Genomic DNA, 17,976 nt, shown 5'->3' on the forward strand with positions numbered 1-17,976 from the left:
ACTGGTACATTACTATCTTATGTTAAAGAGAGTTGTTGAGCAGTCATCTTCAGACTAGGGTTGCTTCATTAAAATAATCAAAATCCAGGGCATGTAAAAATATTTTTGAAACATCAAGGTGAGAGACGGTTATTTAGTTGTTCTTCCAGGTTGTTTTCTGTACAGTTTGCCTATGTTTTGTCAAGGCAGCTGAAATACCCAACTCGATCCGAGGTAATCAGTCTCCCAGGTAGCAAAATTAACAGAAGTGATTATTGTGCTTCGCCTTTAACTATTTCTGTGGCTGACGTAAGTCCTGCAGGGCCTCCTGAAATGTATATCTGATGTGTATTAGTCACTCGGCTAGTAGCTGGGAATTGCCAGTGGTGGGCGCATGCTCACGCGCACAGAACAGATATTTATTAAAGGAAAAATGCTTCAATTTTCATTCAGTAGAATAAGACTGTTCGGGCCACTGAAGTTGACAGATCTTCTGCAACTTAACTGTCACAAAAAAAATAGAACAATACACATGATTTTTAAACATTATAATGACTGTTTGTGATAAATGGATCATATTCCAAAGGTGGTCATTAATTCTGTGAATAAGTGAATTGTGTAAAACTAAGCATCTAATAAGATAGAGAGGTATTGTACACATGTTCTTGTAGTCATGCTATAAATTATTAGTGTTTTAATCCAGAATTTAATATTTCTTCAAATGTTTTTGGAGGTATGGAGTTAATACATTGTTTTCAGTATATATATTTTGTTATGTTCAGCATATGGCTTTTAGACATAGGCAGAGAACGTTAGAGAATGTAGAACAGTACGTTTCTGGGTAGCATTATTAATGGAAGTAATTAAATCAATCCTGAAATTAATAACAGACTAAGTAAAGGTAACAACATTTTATCATCAAGTCAGAGAGCTTTTATGGGATGACAAAGTACCCAAGAGAACAAAATTATTATATAAACAGTATTTTATACAGATTGTAACATACAGACTAGAAACACTGGTAACTAATAAGAGACAAGATAGTAAGATCCTAGTAGTAGAAATGAAATTTTTAAGAACATCAATTAAAAAGACAAGAAGAGATAGAATTCAAAATATTAAAATCAGAGAAGAGCTAAGTATAGAACCGTTAGTACAGAACATACAGAAAGCAAGACTGAGATGCTTCAGACATGTAAAAAGAATGGGAAAGGAATGGGTAGCAAGAAGGGAATTGGAAAGAGAAGTTAGGGGAAAGAGACCAGTTGGAAGACCGAGGAGAAGGTGGATGGATCAGATTTGGAAGGACATTAGAGAAGCTGGATTGGATGTGGCGGAAGTAATGGAGCAGGAAAAGTGGAAGGACAGAAAGGAGTGGAGGAGACTTGTTAACTGCACCCAGGTGACAGGAGTGGGACATTATTGATGGTGATGATATGGCTTTTAGTGCAAGGAGTGACTGAGAAAATAAATTCAAAATTCAAAGTATATATGTTTCTTTTTCAGCTATGATATTATTTTACTGGCTGGAGTAGACAAGATCCTGAATAAATTTGATAAATTTGATGCACGAGTTGTCTTTGCTGCTGAAGGTTTCTGTTGGCCAGATGAGAGCTTAGCTGCCAAGTATCCAACAGTCCAACGTGGTAAAAGGTTCCTCAATTCAGGTGGTAAGTATTAAGAATAATTAGCCTAATTTATGTAGATGATGTTGGATGTCTGTTTTTCTTGTCTATCTGGGAGGCAGATAATGTGAACACTTCATTTACAATGGAATTCAGGCTTAGTAGGCTATTTCTTTCTACTCATTTAGTGTTATTCTTTCTATACAAGAACACATTGTGACCTAAAATGAATATATATATGTGTGTGTGTGTGTGTCACTTTCTATCTCAAGAAACAGTTAGACCAGTGTTCTTTAGAATTGTTAAATAGAAACTATGTGGTGTAAGTACCAGTGTAGGATGATGGTGATGAGACTCCAGTTTGAAAATGGCATGAAAGATCTATTTCAGTTGTATGCCCCACAAACGCGTTGCATAGATGAACATCTAAGGACTTTTTAGAGGAAGTGGAGAGACAGATAGAAGATATAGAAGTGCTATTGATGGGAGATCTAAATGCACAAGTTAGAATGGAAAGACAAGGAAAGGAAGATGTTGTAGGTCCCTTTGGATATGGAAAGGTAAATCCAGAAAGTGAGTTGTTGGTGGATTTTTGCATGAGGAACCAAATGATAGTTGGAAACACCTGGTTTAGGAAGAAGAATAGTCAGAAGATTACAAGGTATGGTTGGGAAGACAGATGAACAAAGATCATGATTGATTATATAATCATAGGGAAAGAACACCGGAAGAACCTTTTAGATGTTACAGCTATGCCTGAAGAAGCCCTTGGTGGAGATCATAGAGTTGTGGAAGGAAAATTAAAAGTGGGAAAGATTGAAAAACCCCCATTAAGAAGAGAGAAAAAAATTAAAGTATGGAAGTTGAAGGAAAAAGACATACAGGAGAAATTTCAAAGGGAAATAATACCCTCGGTACCAAGGACAGAGATGGGCAATGTTGAAGATGAATGGAAAAGATTTAAGGAAGCACTGGTTGGATGTGCAGAAAAGGTATGTGGTATATCAGGAAATGTGAAAGACAAAGACACACATTGGTGTAATGATAGGGTAAAGATTAAAGTGAAGGAAAAGAAAATGGCATGGAAAGCATGGAAAACATCTAAGACCGAAAAAAGTAGAAGAAAATATGTGGAGACAAAGAATTTGACCAAGAATGTAGTGGAGGAAGAAAGGAGGAAAAGCTGGGCTTTATTCACACAGAAATTGAGAGATGATATGCAGAACAGCAGGAAATTACTGTATGGTGTGCCCCTCACCTCACACACACATCTACAAACACAAATACTTACCTCGTGGACTGGTCAGAACAGGCTAAAAGCCCGGACCTGGACTCGTACCTCATCAATCAATGATAGGGAGCAGAAAGGCAATAACCCGCACCCCCAAATAAAAGAGTGGGATCAAAAACATAAATTTATTAACACAAGTAGGAATTCAAATAAAAACGTAGAGTGAACAAAAATTAAGAGAGGATACAGAAAAGTGATTACTTACGTATCATAGGTGTAACCCTTTAAAACGCACAGTTGTGTTTCCTATAATCACTATCACTATCAATACTGATCTGCATTTAGGGCAGTCGCCCAGGTGGCAGATACCCTACAGTATCTGTTGTTTTCCTAGCCTTTTCTTAAATGATCGCAAAGAAATTGGAAAATTATTGAACATCTCCCTTCTTATAAACGAATATTTGCCCCAATTTGTCCTGTTGAATTCCAACTTTATCTTCATATTGTGATCTTTCCTACTTTTAAAGACACCACTCAAACTTATTCGTCTACTGATGTCCTCCCACGCCATCTCTCCACTGACAGCTCGGAACATACCACTTAACTGAGCAGCTCATGTCCTTTCTCCCAAGTCTTCCCAACCCAAATTTTGCAACATTTTTGTAACGCTACTCTTTTGTCGGAAATCACCCTGAAAAAATCGAGCTGATTTACTTTGTATTTTTTCCAGTTCCTGAATCAAGTAATCCTGGTAAGGGTCCCATACACTGGAACCATACTCTAGTTGGGGTCTTACCAGAGACTTATATGCACTCTCCTTTACATCCTTACTACAACCCGTAAATACCCTCATAACCATGTGCAGAGATCTGTACCCTTTATTAACAATCATATTTATGTGATTACCCCAATGAAGGTCTTTTCTTATATTAACACCTAGGTACTTACTATGATCTCCAAAAGGAACTTTCACCCCATCAACGCAGTAATTAAAACTGAGAGGACTTTTCCTATTTGTGAAACTCACAACCTGACTTTTAACCCCGTTTATCATCATATCATTGCCCACCATCCATCTCGCAACACTATCGAGGTCATCCTGCAGGCGCTCACAATCTTGTAACTTATTTATTACTTTGTACAGAATATATATGAAAACATAAAGGTCGGATAATACTGCCTTGAGGAATTCCCCTCTTAATTATTACAGGGTCAGATAAAGCTTCACTACTCTAATTCTCTGAGTTCTATTTTCTAGAAATATAGCCACCCATTCAGTCACTCTTTTTCCTAGTCCAATAGCACTCATTTTTGCCAGTAGTTTTCCATGATCTACCCTATCAAATGCCTTAGATAGGTCAATTGCAATGCAGTCCATTTGGCCTCCTGAATCCAGGATATCTGCTATATCTTCCTGAAATCCTACAAGCTGAGTTTCAGTGGAATAACCTTTTCTAAACCCAGACTGCCTTCTGTCAAACCAGTTATTAATTTTGCAAACATGTCTAATATAATCAGAAAGAATGCTTTCCCAAAGCTTACATACAATGCATTTCAAACTTACTGGCCTGTAATTTTCAGCTTTATGTCTATCACCCTTTCCTTTATACACAGGGGCTACTATAGTAACTCCCCACCGAGCTCGATAGCTGCAGTCGCTTAAGTGCGGCCAGTATCCAGTAGTCGGGAGATAGTGGGTTCGAGCCCCACTGTCGGCAGCCCTCAAGATGGTTTTCCGTGGTTTCCCATTTTCACACCAGGCAAATGCCGGGGCTGTACTTTAATTAAGGCCACGGCCGCTTCCTTTCACTTCCTAGGCCTCTCCTATCCCATCGTCGCAGTAAGACCTATCTGTGTCGGTGTGACGTAAAGCAAATAGCAAAAAAGTAACTCTCCATTCATTTGGTATAGCTCCTTCAACCAAACAATAATCAAATAAGTATTTCAGATATGGTACTATATCCCAACCCATTGCCTTTAGTATATCCCCAGAAAGCTTATCAATTCCAGGCTGCTTTTCTAGTTTTCAACTTTTGTATCTTACTGTAAATGTCATTGTGCCGTCTGGTAGATATTAACATAATTGTAAGTAAACTTGAATTGCAATTACAAGTAGAATATTAGAATATACCTCTTTCTTGGTGAACTAATTAATTATTTTGAACCAAGCATCTCTTTCACCGAAGCTTGAAGTTGGATACGTACAATTAAAGCAAACATTTACCTTCTTAAATCACACAAACGAGCATTTGGTAATACCAGACATGAGTTCAAATCGTATCTTATTTAAAAGACGTGGTTCACAACAATCACCTTTAAGGATCCGCATCCCCACCGGGAAGATGGCCTGGCAAGAAAACAAAAAAAGACAATATATTAAAGATGAGAGGTTGCCATAGTTACGAGAAAGTTAAATGTATCCAACAGTGAAAAAAGTAAAATGAAGAGCAAATCTTTAAGATAATCAAACCGGCGTGTAAGCCGAGAACACAAGCAGATAAGGGTTGTGTTAAATAGAGACCTGTGGGATACAGAAAAATAACATATATTCAAACAAATAAATCCATGCCAACTCACTCATGCACGGTGTAGAGACCAAATGTGTGCTGGACAGAATTAACATTACTATTAAGACACATTACGAGAAAACTCGTACTGCATGGTAAATGAGATCACTGGCCCACAAGCTTGATTAAAACTTACCACGTCGTAACCCAAGGATCGCTGCATTATAGTTAGGTTTGAGTTACGATCATGACCTTTATCCAGTATTCACGCTAGATGACATATCCATATCGCCTCTGCTAGGGCGAACATGAATTACACAACATTAGCGTTAACACAAGATCAACACCAACACAAGCTCAGCCAGCCTTAACCATGAAGAAAACATAGCGTAGGGTCTCGATTCAAAACAACAGGCAAACACACATCATTCACACAGAGCTATTTTCTGTTCCCACATATTGAATAATTTGTACGAAAAACAATAAACACAAGAGAAACAAATAAAACCTACAGCAAATGAAAATTAAAAAACCTGTAGAACAGGGTCTCGGTACACGTGATCAGCATTACTACAGCAAATCAAAAATCAAAATAAATACCTTACATCCTGAAGAATAGAACCAGCAGCTTCTATATAATCAAAATCATTGACTCTGAGCAGAGAGTTGCATAGGGTGGACAATAAATCCATTTGATAAACCACACAAAATCTAGTGCAATCATTTTGTATCTTAACATTTCCACCTTCCTTGCATCAGACATTGTTGTCTCTCACATAGAGTGGAAGGCAAAGAGTGCCACGAGAGAGAAATACTTAGTCATATATTGATGGTATGAGATGCCATCTGTCGAAGAGAAGCTAAAGATACGTCATGTTTGGGAATATTAGAAATTGATACGTTCGAGACATTGCCGCAAGAGCGGCATCAGAATGGTGCAACACAAGGACAAACTTGGTGTGGTACAATGGTATCTTAAGAAACAAAAAGAGAGATCAAGTAAACTGTAGATTTGTGAAGGATGAAGGCGGCATAATATTAACAAAGCCAGAAGAAATAAGAAATAGATGGAGAGAGTATTTTCAGAAGTTGCTGAACATAAGAACTGATGAGTCATTCAATGGATAACCAGGAAAGGCAATTAGTTGATGAAGAAATGGATAAAGAAATTACAGTGAATGAAATTGAAATGGCGGTAAGAAAGATGAAGAATGGAAAAACTGCTGGAATAGATGAAATTTCAGTGGAGATGATAAAGGCAGCTGGAGCTGTAGGCCTGCAGTGGACATATTGAGTTCTCAGGATTGTCTGGGAGAATAAGGAGGTCCTTGAGGATTGGCAAAAAGGAATAATCATCCCAATTTTCAAGAAAGGCAATAAGAAAGTATTGAAGAACTACAGGGAAATTACTCTAATATCCCATGTTGCTAAGATAATGGAAAGGATGCTGGAAAGTAGGATTAGGTTGAGGATTGAAAATCAGATGCAGGAAAATGAGTTTGGTTTCAGAAGTGGAAGGTCAACAATAGAGCCCATTTTCATTATGAGACAACTAATGGAAAAGCAATGGGAGTATGTGAATGATATGGTGATGACATTCATTGACATTGAAAAGGCATATGACAGTGTCCCGAGGACTAAAGTTTGGAACAGTCTCGTGCAAAAAGGAATTGGACAGGGATTAATAAAAATGATCATCGCAATGCACAAGGAATGTTGTAGTTGCGTGCAAACACAAGTTGGCAGGACAAGTTGGTTCAAAGTAACTGGTGGGCCGAGACAGGGAAGTGTTCTATCGCCAATCCTGTTTGCAATAGTAATGGATGACATCATGAGAACAGCAAAAGCAACATATGGAGGAAGAGAAATGAACATCATGTTATTTGCAGATGATATTGTGATTTGGGGAGAAGACGACAGGAAGGTTCAAGAACAGTTGAATGTGATGAGTGGGAAGATCGAAGAATGTGGATTGAAAATAAGTGTAGAAAAGAGTAAAACTCTTGTTATGACTAGAGGGGAGAAAGAAGGGAAAGTTCAGATTAAACTAGCAGACAAGCCCCTGGAAGCAGTAGAGACATTCAAATGCCTGGGGAGTGAATTAATGGTGAATTCTCGCCTGGATGCTGAGATTATAGGTGGGCCAGCACAAGGTTGCACTTGACAGTTGTAATTCATGTTGGCACCAGTACAAAAATGAAATGAACATCACCTGTCAATCAGAATCACCAATCTACTACTTTTTATGTCAGATACAGTTATGCATTTTATTCATGTTAATTCATACTTCATTCCGTATAGTGCTTATATTATTTTATTTGATTACACAAATATTAGCATTTTAAAAATATTATAAGGTTTAAGTGAGCCACAAAATAAATACGAACTATTTTCAGTTGATTGTTGTTGGCAATCTGGGTAGTATAGTGGTGGCATCTATATCTGGCTTGACTACCATGTTGAAGTGTTGCCATTTCGTCTATCATCGCTAGCACATAGTTAGGTGTGATTGGTGCGTTTATGAAAGTTTTGTTTTCTTTGTGAGATAATTGTGAAATTTTATTTTAACAAATGCAGTGCGATGTCATGGAAACGACAACATAGTTATGAGGCGCGAAGTGATAATCCTTTGCGCCGTGAAGTGGCCCTTAATAGTCAGGCATTAGAATTAGTGCAGAGAACTCGTGAGTTTTATGAGAGGGAGAGGAAATTCGTACGCTTGTATAGACGTTTCTGTGTTCCTGCAGATCAAGTTGTGTAACACATATGTCAAACAAACATTAGGGCTTTCAAAGCTTACTGTTATTCAGACAGGTGTTCGCCTCCAAGAACAGAAGGAAAAAGGGACTGGAGAATATAGCAGTAACGGAAATAGGGCTGATAAAAGGGACTTGTTTCACAGCATTCCGGGAAAGAAACGAATTAAGCTATCTCCTGTAACAGGAATTAATTATTTCCAGGCTGATGCAATACGAAGACACGAGTACGATTATTTACAGCTCAAAGTTCCTTCTGTCATTGTTATGAACAATGCACCTTACCACTCCTTAATAATGGACAAAACCCTACTTTGAGTGCCCATAAAGAACTGTTCGTGGAATGGCTGCAGGAAAGAAATAACCTAGCGTGTATGACTAAATTAGTCAATCGAGCTCGATAGCTGCAGTTGCTTTAGTGCGGCCAGTATCCAGTATTCGGGAGATAGTAGGTTCGAACCCCACTGTCGGCAGCCCTGAAGATGGTTTTCGTGGTTTCCCATTTTCACACCAGACAAATGCTGGGGCTGTACCTTAGTTAAGGCCACGGCCGCCTCCTTCCCACTCCTAGCCTTTTCCTATCCCATCATCACCATAAGACATATCTGTGTCGGTGCAACGTAAAGCCAATAGAAAAAAAAATTAGTCAATAAGGCAGCGAAGGAACAAGGACACAAGGTTATTCGGTTGCCTCCGTACCACTGTCACTTCAACCTCATTGAGTTGGTACCGGCACGGTATGGGGTGAAGTAAAACATTACGTACTCTCTAATAACAAGTCCTTCACAATTACTGGAAGGACTGTTCTGGGAGAGTATTGCTCGAATGGATGTGGCTTTATGGAGGAAGAAAGTTAGCCATCAAGAAGTTAGTAAAATAACCACCTAATCAATACTTTATTATTGTCTCAGGCAAAATTGAATATAAATTAGCACTTACAGGACATGTTTCGACCACTTAGTGGTCCTCTTCATCTGTATAAAGAAAGAATTGAGAAGAAAAAACATTAGGACAATAAGCACAAATAATAAAAGTTCTTTGGAGACTCCTTTGTTAAAAAATGGAGGTCATCAGAACAGGACATCTTGCCTCTCGTTCTTGTTTGGAGAAGATGTTTATTCTGCGCTGTCTAGAGGGTTTGTCTTTGAGCGCGACCTGGTGAAGTAACGATGTGACACAGTCTGACAGTTCATGCAAAGCTCTGGAGAGAAGGGAAGTAGAGTTTTGTCATCATCTAAAATATCGGTCATGAAATGGACAACTTGTAATAAAGTTAGCCATGTCGCAACATTCATTAACTCGGCAATGGCAATACATGGATCAACAGTGACTGTCAGGAGTTGACGATCTGCCTAGACGACGATGAAAATAACAACGAAGGCGACAGTAGTGATACCTGTGGTCTGGAGGGTATTGAGCCTCTTCCTGTATGAATCAGGTATAGATATTTTACTTGAAACCTTTTGTGTTAGCACCGGTGTATGTTATGGTGTATTTAAAGTGAGATTCTTGTCGACTGATTTCTTCCGTATTTTCAAACATCGCGATAAAAGAACTGTGTAGTATATGTATCTCATATCATTTTCTGTGATGAAAATTTTTATTGTAAACTTAATCGATGTGTTGAAAGTTAGATTTTTGTCGGCCGATTTAATTTGTGTTGTGTATCATCGCGATGACATTAAAATAATTTCTTCCATGATTTTAAAAACTTATGCGACGGCAACATCGCTTAGCGCGCCATTGCAGTGTGACCAACATTGGGCGCAGCTGTCATGTGCAACCTTACGCTGGCCCACCTCTAGTAAGAGGATTCAAGCTGGAAGCTGTATCTATCATTGTGTAAGAAACATGTTATGGGGCAAAGACGCGCCAATGGAAGCAAAGGAATCGATGTACAAGATGTATTACGTATCCATAACAACTTACGGAGCAGAAACTTGGACAGTAACAAAGAAGTATGAGAGTCGAATACAGGCAGCCGAAATGAAGTTCTTGAGGAGTATGTACAAAAGAGTAGAAGAGACAAAATAAGGAATGAGAAAATCTGGGAAGAAATTAGAGTGGAAAAAATGAATGATAGAATAGAGAAAAGCCGGCTAAGATGGTTTGGGCACATAAAGTGAATGAGTGATGATAGAATGCCAAAAAATAAGTTGGAAATGCAAATGCAAGGAAGGAGGGGCCGTGGACAACCAACACAGTATTATAGAAAGAAACCTGGACTGGGACTCGGTGTTGGAGGAGGAGTGGTGGAAAAGTGGAGAGGAACCATATTTGCCCCCACCCGGCTAAAGCTGGATAAAGGTAAATGATGATGATGATGATGATGATGATGATGATGGTGGTATTGAATCGGCGGACCCTTCTCTACCCTTTGATAGTACTGACGACAATACGAAGAAAGTGATGACATTCTCTGCAGTGTCCAGGAGCACCAAAAATATGTATAGAGTGCTTCGATGAAACTGACGTGAAAAAGTGCCAGTGCTTGTGTTATGTTTCTTCTGAAAATCTTTTGGAAAAATATAGGCAAGTGATTAAAATTTTGTTCTGTTTGAACTGTAAATAGCTGTTTGTCTTTTCTGACATTTTGTTACTAAGCATAATATGAAAATAATTAACCTAGGCCTATCCATATTCCCATAACAAAAGAGATCAATGAACGAGAAACTAACACTTACTGGGTACTTGTTGAAGCGGAAAACTATCACTGAGGTAAACTATGTTGGAATATCTCCTCAACAATAATGCACACAAGAAGTGCATATGTATTAGGAACTAACTGAAATTGAATTAATCAGGACACCAGTGACCTGAACCAATAATAACTAAAGATAGCATTGAGTCACTGGTTGGCCAATACAACATAAAATAGTCATCAAAATTCAGAGCTGGAGGGAATGTGTTAAAAGGGTTATTTGCCGTGAGATCAAAAGGATTTGCAATCATTATCAGACGACTCTATGCACCTCTAACTTTGCTGTTGGGAAGACGTTCTACAAGGAGGATTGGCACCCCATTCTTCCTGAATAGTCACAGTCAAAGCAGTAAATGATGAGGGTTGTTGGGGTCTGGAGCAAAGTTTGTATCTTAATTCACCCTTAATGGGGTTCATGTTGTGACTGGGCTGGCCAGTCCACTGCATTTCCAGAATCATACAGTTTATAAACCGTGCAGCATTGTCATAGTAATACAGATGATAGTCGTAATCAAACAGGTCCACCATAATGATATGCATCTGATCAAAAAGTCCTTTTATTCATCTGCGTTTAGATTTTCATGTAATATTATGGGAGGGCCGAGTTCATTCCATAAAAAGCACTCTTAAGCCTGTTGTACATGATCAAATTTTTGTCAAATCAAGTCTTCACAAGACTTCACAAAAATTTTCAGCACTTCACCAGTTTATTTGTCAAATCGCTTGCAATACTTGAGAAGACTTGAAAGTGAATTAGACAGAATTGACCAGTCAAATTTGAGTAATAACAGTATGCGCTAGGCTGCTAGGCATGCTGGGATTGCCAAGGATTAATACAACAAAAATGGCTTCGTCATGATCAAGGATGTTGTGTTTATTAATCGCTAAGTAGAAGACATCCCTACTTATATTCTGTGGCTTCCGTAGACTACCACATTAAAATGATTAAAATTGCAGCATACGAGGAGATTACAAGGAAATATCTTGAAGTGGAGAGCTTTAATATTTTTATTAGTGAACGGTAAGCTATAAGTAAACACTGTCAATGGTGGTTGTGATTATTCTTTTAAAAGGAAGTACATTGTTATCATCATCATCATCATCATCATCGTAATCATCAATAGTTGGTAGCAGGTAGGGACCCTCTCTGGAGACAGCCCTGCCCAGGGAGTGGCACCCCTGACTGTCAGTCCCAGGGCATACTGACCCGGTGTGTAACATCTGGTGAGGGTCCCAACTCAGGGTTACGAGTGAAGACCTCTACGGAATCTACAGTGGAGAAGATGGACTTCGGAACGGTGGAGATTGCAGAAGAGGCAGCGCAGTACTCGGGGAATAGTATTAGTACACAATTCATCAGCAGCGTTTGTTCCCCATGTTAGGGGCGGCTGCAAGGGTGTCTATTCCACATGTAAGGGGCCGTCTGGATAATTGCTGGCAGTGGCTCTAAAATGCCTCTGGGAGTGGCAACTCCATCATAACAATAGCCTAAAATGAGTGGTGATAATTATCAGCCTCAGAAAGGTTAGGGCGTACCTTCTAAAAGCAACACTCAATTCTTGTGCTGGGAGAGCTGTGATGAGTGGGCAACCAGCAATTAACATGATGAAGATAGGAATAATAAATGCTATAACCGTGAAGATCAGAAGAGTCGATTGATTTTATAGAGAAAGAGAATGTTGCAATGATGGGAGTGAATGAGGTCAACTGGAGGGGAAAGGGAGTGAAGATAAGTTGAGGCTACACCCTATACTAGAGTGGAGGAGATGAGGCGAAGAATGGAGTAGGAGTGATAGTTAACAAACTCCTGGATGAAAATGTGGATAGGGTAGACTACGTTAGTGATAGAATAATCAGATTAGGACTGGGGATGGAACAAGGAGTGAAATATTTCATCCAAGTTTATGCACCCCAAACTGGAAACAGTGTGGAAAATACAAAGGAATTTTTGACGATACTCGAGGAGGTAGTCACCGATGTGGAAGTGATAGTCAGGGGAGACCTCAGTGCGCACGTTGGAAATGACAGCACCGGGCGAGTTGGCCGTGTGGTTAGAAGCGCAAGGCTGTGAGCTTGCATCCGGGAGATAGTGGGTTCGAATCCCACTGTCGGCAGCCCTGAAGATGGTTTTCCGTGGTTTCCCATTTTCACACCAGGCAAATGCTGGGGCTGTACCTTAATTAAGGCCACGGCCGCTTCCTTCCAACTCCTAGGCCTTTCCTATCCCATCGTCGCCATAAGACCTATCTGTCTCCATGCGACGTAAAACCACTAGCAAAGAAAATGACAGTTGGTAAATAAGAAGTGATTGGTCCATTTGGATAAGGAGAAAGAAACAGCGAGGGAGATAAGTTGATTGATTTTTGTGAGGGAGGCCCAGAGCAAGATGGATGGTCTCTGTCAAGAACAGTAAAGAAGAAGAAAAAGAAAAAAAAGACTGGACTGGAGTACAATTACTGAAGAGGAGTGGCGGAAAAAGAGGCAACGGTGGAGAAGTACCATAAACATCCCGACCTGGCAGGAGCTGTACAAGGGGAAATGATGATGATGATGGTGGTTGTTACGGGAATATCGTAAAACAGAGAGGTGTAAGAAGGTGCCGGGGTGAATGGGCGGTCAAGGAAATGACTAGAGCATAAGTTAAAGCACTAAATTTTGAAATTTTCTTTCCTTTTTTATTTAATTTTAAAATTGATAAAAGATTTGGAACAAATAACAGTTAAATAAATAACAAATGAGCTTGTCAGCTCTGATAACAGCGACTATAAGTCCAAAAATCAGGTACAAAACCTGGAGATTGTTATCAGCAAGATAATATATAAGGTATGAGCATTATAGCTCTGAACAGGTACACTATTATAAGAGCATGTTTGCTCCACTCATTCACATCCTAGGAGACTGAGCTCCAAAAGTTACCACAGTCCAGCCTCTCAGAAGCACAAGCTTCTTACAAAATTATGTCTGATAAACTTCAAATACTGTGTTTAGTCACTTCGGCTCAACAGTCTTTTACACACTCGTTTATCAATAATTACAATTTAAACTGGGGCAATGAGTGCCCATACTAAAAATGAAAGGTTTAACATGATAGGCCATGAACAAAGGCTAGGAGGATAAACACTTGCACTCTCTTTACAGTAGAAAAACTCTTAAAACCCTAAATGGGCTTATGGCCCGAAGTTGCTGACGCTAAGCTTATACTACAGAGGAGTCACTAAATGCAAAATGTGTTAAGAATTTAGAGGTTTAGAAAATTTGTCACCCCGTACCAAGTGAATGGGAATCAAGAGGGTAATCACACTTGTTCCCTTAGTTTACATGTTTCTCAGTGGGGATTTGAACAGAGTCCTCAAACTTGCCAAAAATTTACCTTTAAATTATGACTACAACTTTACATTCAGAAAATAAGTTTGAAACCTTCCCCCCAAGCTATCTGCCTGGAGCTATCACATTACCTTGAGTTGTTAGGCCTTCTGATCACCATCCTGCAGCCCCTTCTCTCAAATAACACGCACTAGACAAGCGCCAAGATGACAATACGGCCCTAAAGCGCCCAGCTTTTACAGCATTTCCGAGGGGAAGATTCCAGAACTCTTTTCAGATGGGCACGATGCCTGTACACAGCCCCTAATTTTAATTGGCTAGAGAAAATATACATAAAATTCCTGATTGGTTAATAACTGGAGAAGAAGGAAGCTGTAGGAGTGTTGACAATCTTGACATGTTAACAAAACATTCTTCACAAACTTAAGGTTTGTCACCTTAAAATAAAATTGAAATTCCCTTAAGAATTATCCGTATTCCCGCCAGAGGGGCACTTAGGACGATGGTAGAGATATCTAATGGTTGAACGTTCAGGTATCTTGTATTACATTAGTTCCAGTTTCATGACACAGATGGCCTTATAGAAGACTTTCAGTTTAACAGAATGGAGAAGGTGTACCCTCAGTACAGTTATTATTATTGTTGTTGTTATTGAATTTCTAATATGTTGTCGTGTAATAAGATATGAATTTCCGTTGCATTGCTATCATGCTATATGGCTGTAATTAATTTTTCTCCATGAAAATGTTATTTTATTGCACATTTCTGTTCTTTTTTAGAATATAACTTGCTGCTAGTCGAAGAACCACAAGAAGTGCTTGCCTTTCCTGCATGTTAAAATAAAATGCTGTCAAACCTTGTCAAACCTTGTCAAACATTCACTGATGTTGAACAGTATTTGACAAGATTTGACTGTTTTTCTCGTGAAGTAATGAATTGAAAGAAAAATTTGATGGCATATGACAGACTTTACACTTACGCAAACTCCTCCAAAATACATATTCACGTTTCCACTTCTACACATCGCTGACCGTCATGTTAGGCAAGTTGAGAAGGTTTGAATCAGCCCTGACAGATTTTTTTTCTTTTCTTCTTCTTCATCCATTCCCTTTCCCAGATTTTCTCTGGGTAGGGTAGTGTACCAAAGCCCTCCACCTTACTCGATCTTTCCACCATTCCTCTTCTAGTACTTTATTGCTATCGACTCCTCTATTTGCAATACAGTTCACAACAGAGTTCCTCCATCTCATTCTAGACCTCTTTGCAGTCTCTGTATCCATGAATGGTCTCTTCGGTATTCTCTTTCCTATAATCTATCAGCTGTATAGTCCGTATTGATAGTATGACCACACAAATATGAGAGTTATCCGCCTAATCAATACTTTATATACAAAGTGTCTAATAATTTAAATTACATTAAAACACAGTACTGGTTTCGACCTGTTAAATAGGTCATCGTCAGCTGTTGATGAACCTGCTTATTCAATAGTGACTGTACAGAATAAAACATTACTGAGATTAAACAAGAATGCCACTATTCCAGTAAAATGCAATGCTTAATGTCTAAATATATACACATGGTACAGTTTTTGAAGTTAAACGGCTTTAAGAATTGTTTTCTGTTTTCAACATTATAGCATAATATAAATTTTTTTTTTGAATATGTGGCGTTCATGGGACTCCAGGAAGTTAAAGCCTTTTAACTTCAAAAACTGTACCATATGTATATATTTAGACTTTAAGCATTGCATTTTACTAGAATAGTGGCATTCTTGTTTAACCTCAGTGGTGTTTTATTCTGTACAGTCGCTATTGAATAAGCAGGTTCATCAACAGCTGACGATGACCTATTTAACAGGTCGAAACTGGTATTGTGTTTTAATGTAATTGAAATTATTAGATTCTCTCTTCTGGCTTTCTCATCATGTGTCCAAACCATTTTAGCTTTGTTGTATCAATCTCTTCTTGAAGTTTACGCACTCCTATGCTTCTCCTTTTTTCCTCATTTCGTGTTCTATCTAGTATTGTGTTTCCCTGTATGCTCCTCAAGAACCTCATTTCAGCTGCTTGTATCTTACTTTGGTTATGCTTAGCCAATGTCCAGGCTGCTCAGGCATAGGTCAGTTGCACTTCATTGGCACATCTTTGTTCCATACAATGGCTCTCACACACTGGTAGAAATGAGCGGAATGCTATATTCTTAAATCAATTTCTCCATCCAGATTTCCATCTTGTGACATCACATTGCCCAAATATTAAATATTTTTCCACTACTTCAAGAGGTTAATTTCCTATTTTTATCACTCCCCTGGATATTCTTTTACCTCTCGTCATGATCAAAGTCTTGCTTTTTGCAGTACTAATCTTAATTCCAAAATTTATCTGCTCATTCCATAAATCAGCTTGTGTCTGTACTTCCTCTTCATTATCTCCTCAAACTACAATGTCATCAGCAGAGAGCATAGACTTTACTTGCTCGCCCATCATCTTCTCCTTGATATTATGTAGAATTCTATCCATGACGGTAATGAAGAGTAAGGGGGACAATACACTTCCCTGTCTTAAGCCTGTCTCAACTCTGAACCATTCAGTTTGACCCACTTTGGTTGTAACACAGCTTTGGCAATTCTGCTACAATCCTGTTACAATCTGTGCCTCTGCCAATGTTTTCCATACCAAATTCCTTGGGACACTGTCATATTGTCATATGCTTTTTCAGTGTCTAGAAATGTTACTACAATGTCTTTTCCATATTCCAGTGTTTTTTTTGTTACTGATGTGAAAATGAATAACTTTTCCACTCATATTTGCTGATTCACCCATATTTGTTGTTGTTACATTTGAAGCCATTTTTCTTCAGTTTTGACTGCATATTTATAACTGTCAAATTCTTCAGTGTGTTGAAACTAAATATGCTTTTACAAACTTCAGTGTGATAAATTTAAGAATGAAATGAAATAGCTTTGGCAGACTGAAGAAACTAACAGTTATTTGAAAAGTAGATCACCCATTCTTTTGGTGTTTCTTATTTTATTGGTAAATACTGACATATTTACATGTAGATTCAGTATGCCGTTACATCCAGACACTTGTTGATTGTCTTGTAATATAAATACATTTTTCAGTAATCAGATATCATTTGTTTTGTTTTTCAGGATTTATAGGATATGCTTCGGAAATGTATAGCATTGTCACATCATCAGAAATTTCAAATACTGATGATGACCAGTTATTTTATACTAATGTATATTTGAATGAAGACTTGAGAAATAAACTTCGTATTAAATTAGACCATAAGGCTGAGATTTTCCAGAATTTGCATGGTGCTGTTGGTAAGTGGGATTTGTTATATTTTCTTATCTTTCTTGTGCAAGTAGTGTTGTCTCTCTTACCATTAAAAATGATATTTTTAACAGTGTCAACTCCTTAGTCCTGTTTCCTGATATGGGGTTGGGGATGAGGTGAAATAAAATTATATTTTTAATATTTTAAGTGGTGAAGTTAGGGTTCCTGGCCCTCTCTTACACTTAACTACACTCAAATTACTTTTCTGCAGACATCATCATCATCATCATCATCATCATCATCATCATAGAACCCCTCCAGCTTGCCAGGTAGGATGTTGTTGAACGAGCCTATGCCATTCTTGTCTCATTACTGACTCCGAATTCTCTCCTCTTCTCTCCACATCCTTTCTGTTGGAGTAGCCATCTCTTCCTAGATCTTCCCACTGGTCTTCTTCCTTCAACCCTTCTTTCTAGGCCTGCACGTGCTGTTCTTGTGCCAGGCATTCACTTTGCATGTCCATCCCATGTTAGTCTCGAAGTCCTTAACTTCTCTTCTATTGAGTCCA

At 38.6% G+C, this 17,976-nt stretch overlaps 1 protein-coding gene across 2 annotated transcripts in view; it reads left to right on the forward strand.

Moving 5' to 3' along the window:
• The window catches only part of Plod (procollagen lysyl hydroxylase), a 243,681-nt gene that overhangs the window by 94,426 nt on the left and 131,279 nt on the right, over positions 1-17,976 (forward strand). For both annotated transcript variants that reach the window (XM_067148905.2, XM_067148906.2), the window contains 2 exons: positions 1,486-1,649; positions 17,279-17,455. In XM_067148905.2, coding sequence (XP_067005006.2) covers positions 1,486-1,649; positions 17,279-17,455 — 341 coding nt within the window. The remainder of the gene's footprint in view (positions 1-1,485; positions 1,650-17,278; positions 17,456-17,976) is intronic.

Source organism: Anabrus simplex, chromosome 6, assembly GCF_040414725.1.
Source record: "Anabrus simplex isolate iqAnaSimp1 chromosome 6, ASM4041472v1, whole genome shotgun sequence".
In the NCBI taxonomy this organism is placed as follows: Eukaryota; Metazoa; Arthropoda; class Insecta; order Orthoptera; family Tettigoniidae; genus Anabrus; species Anabrus simplex.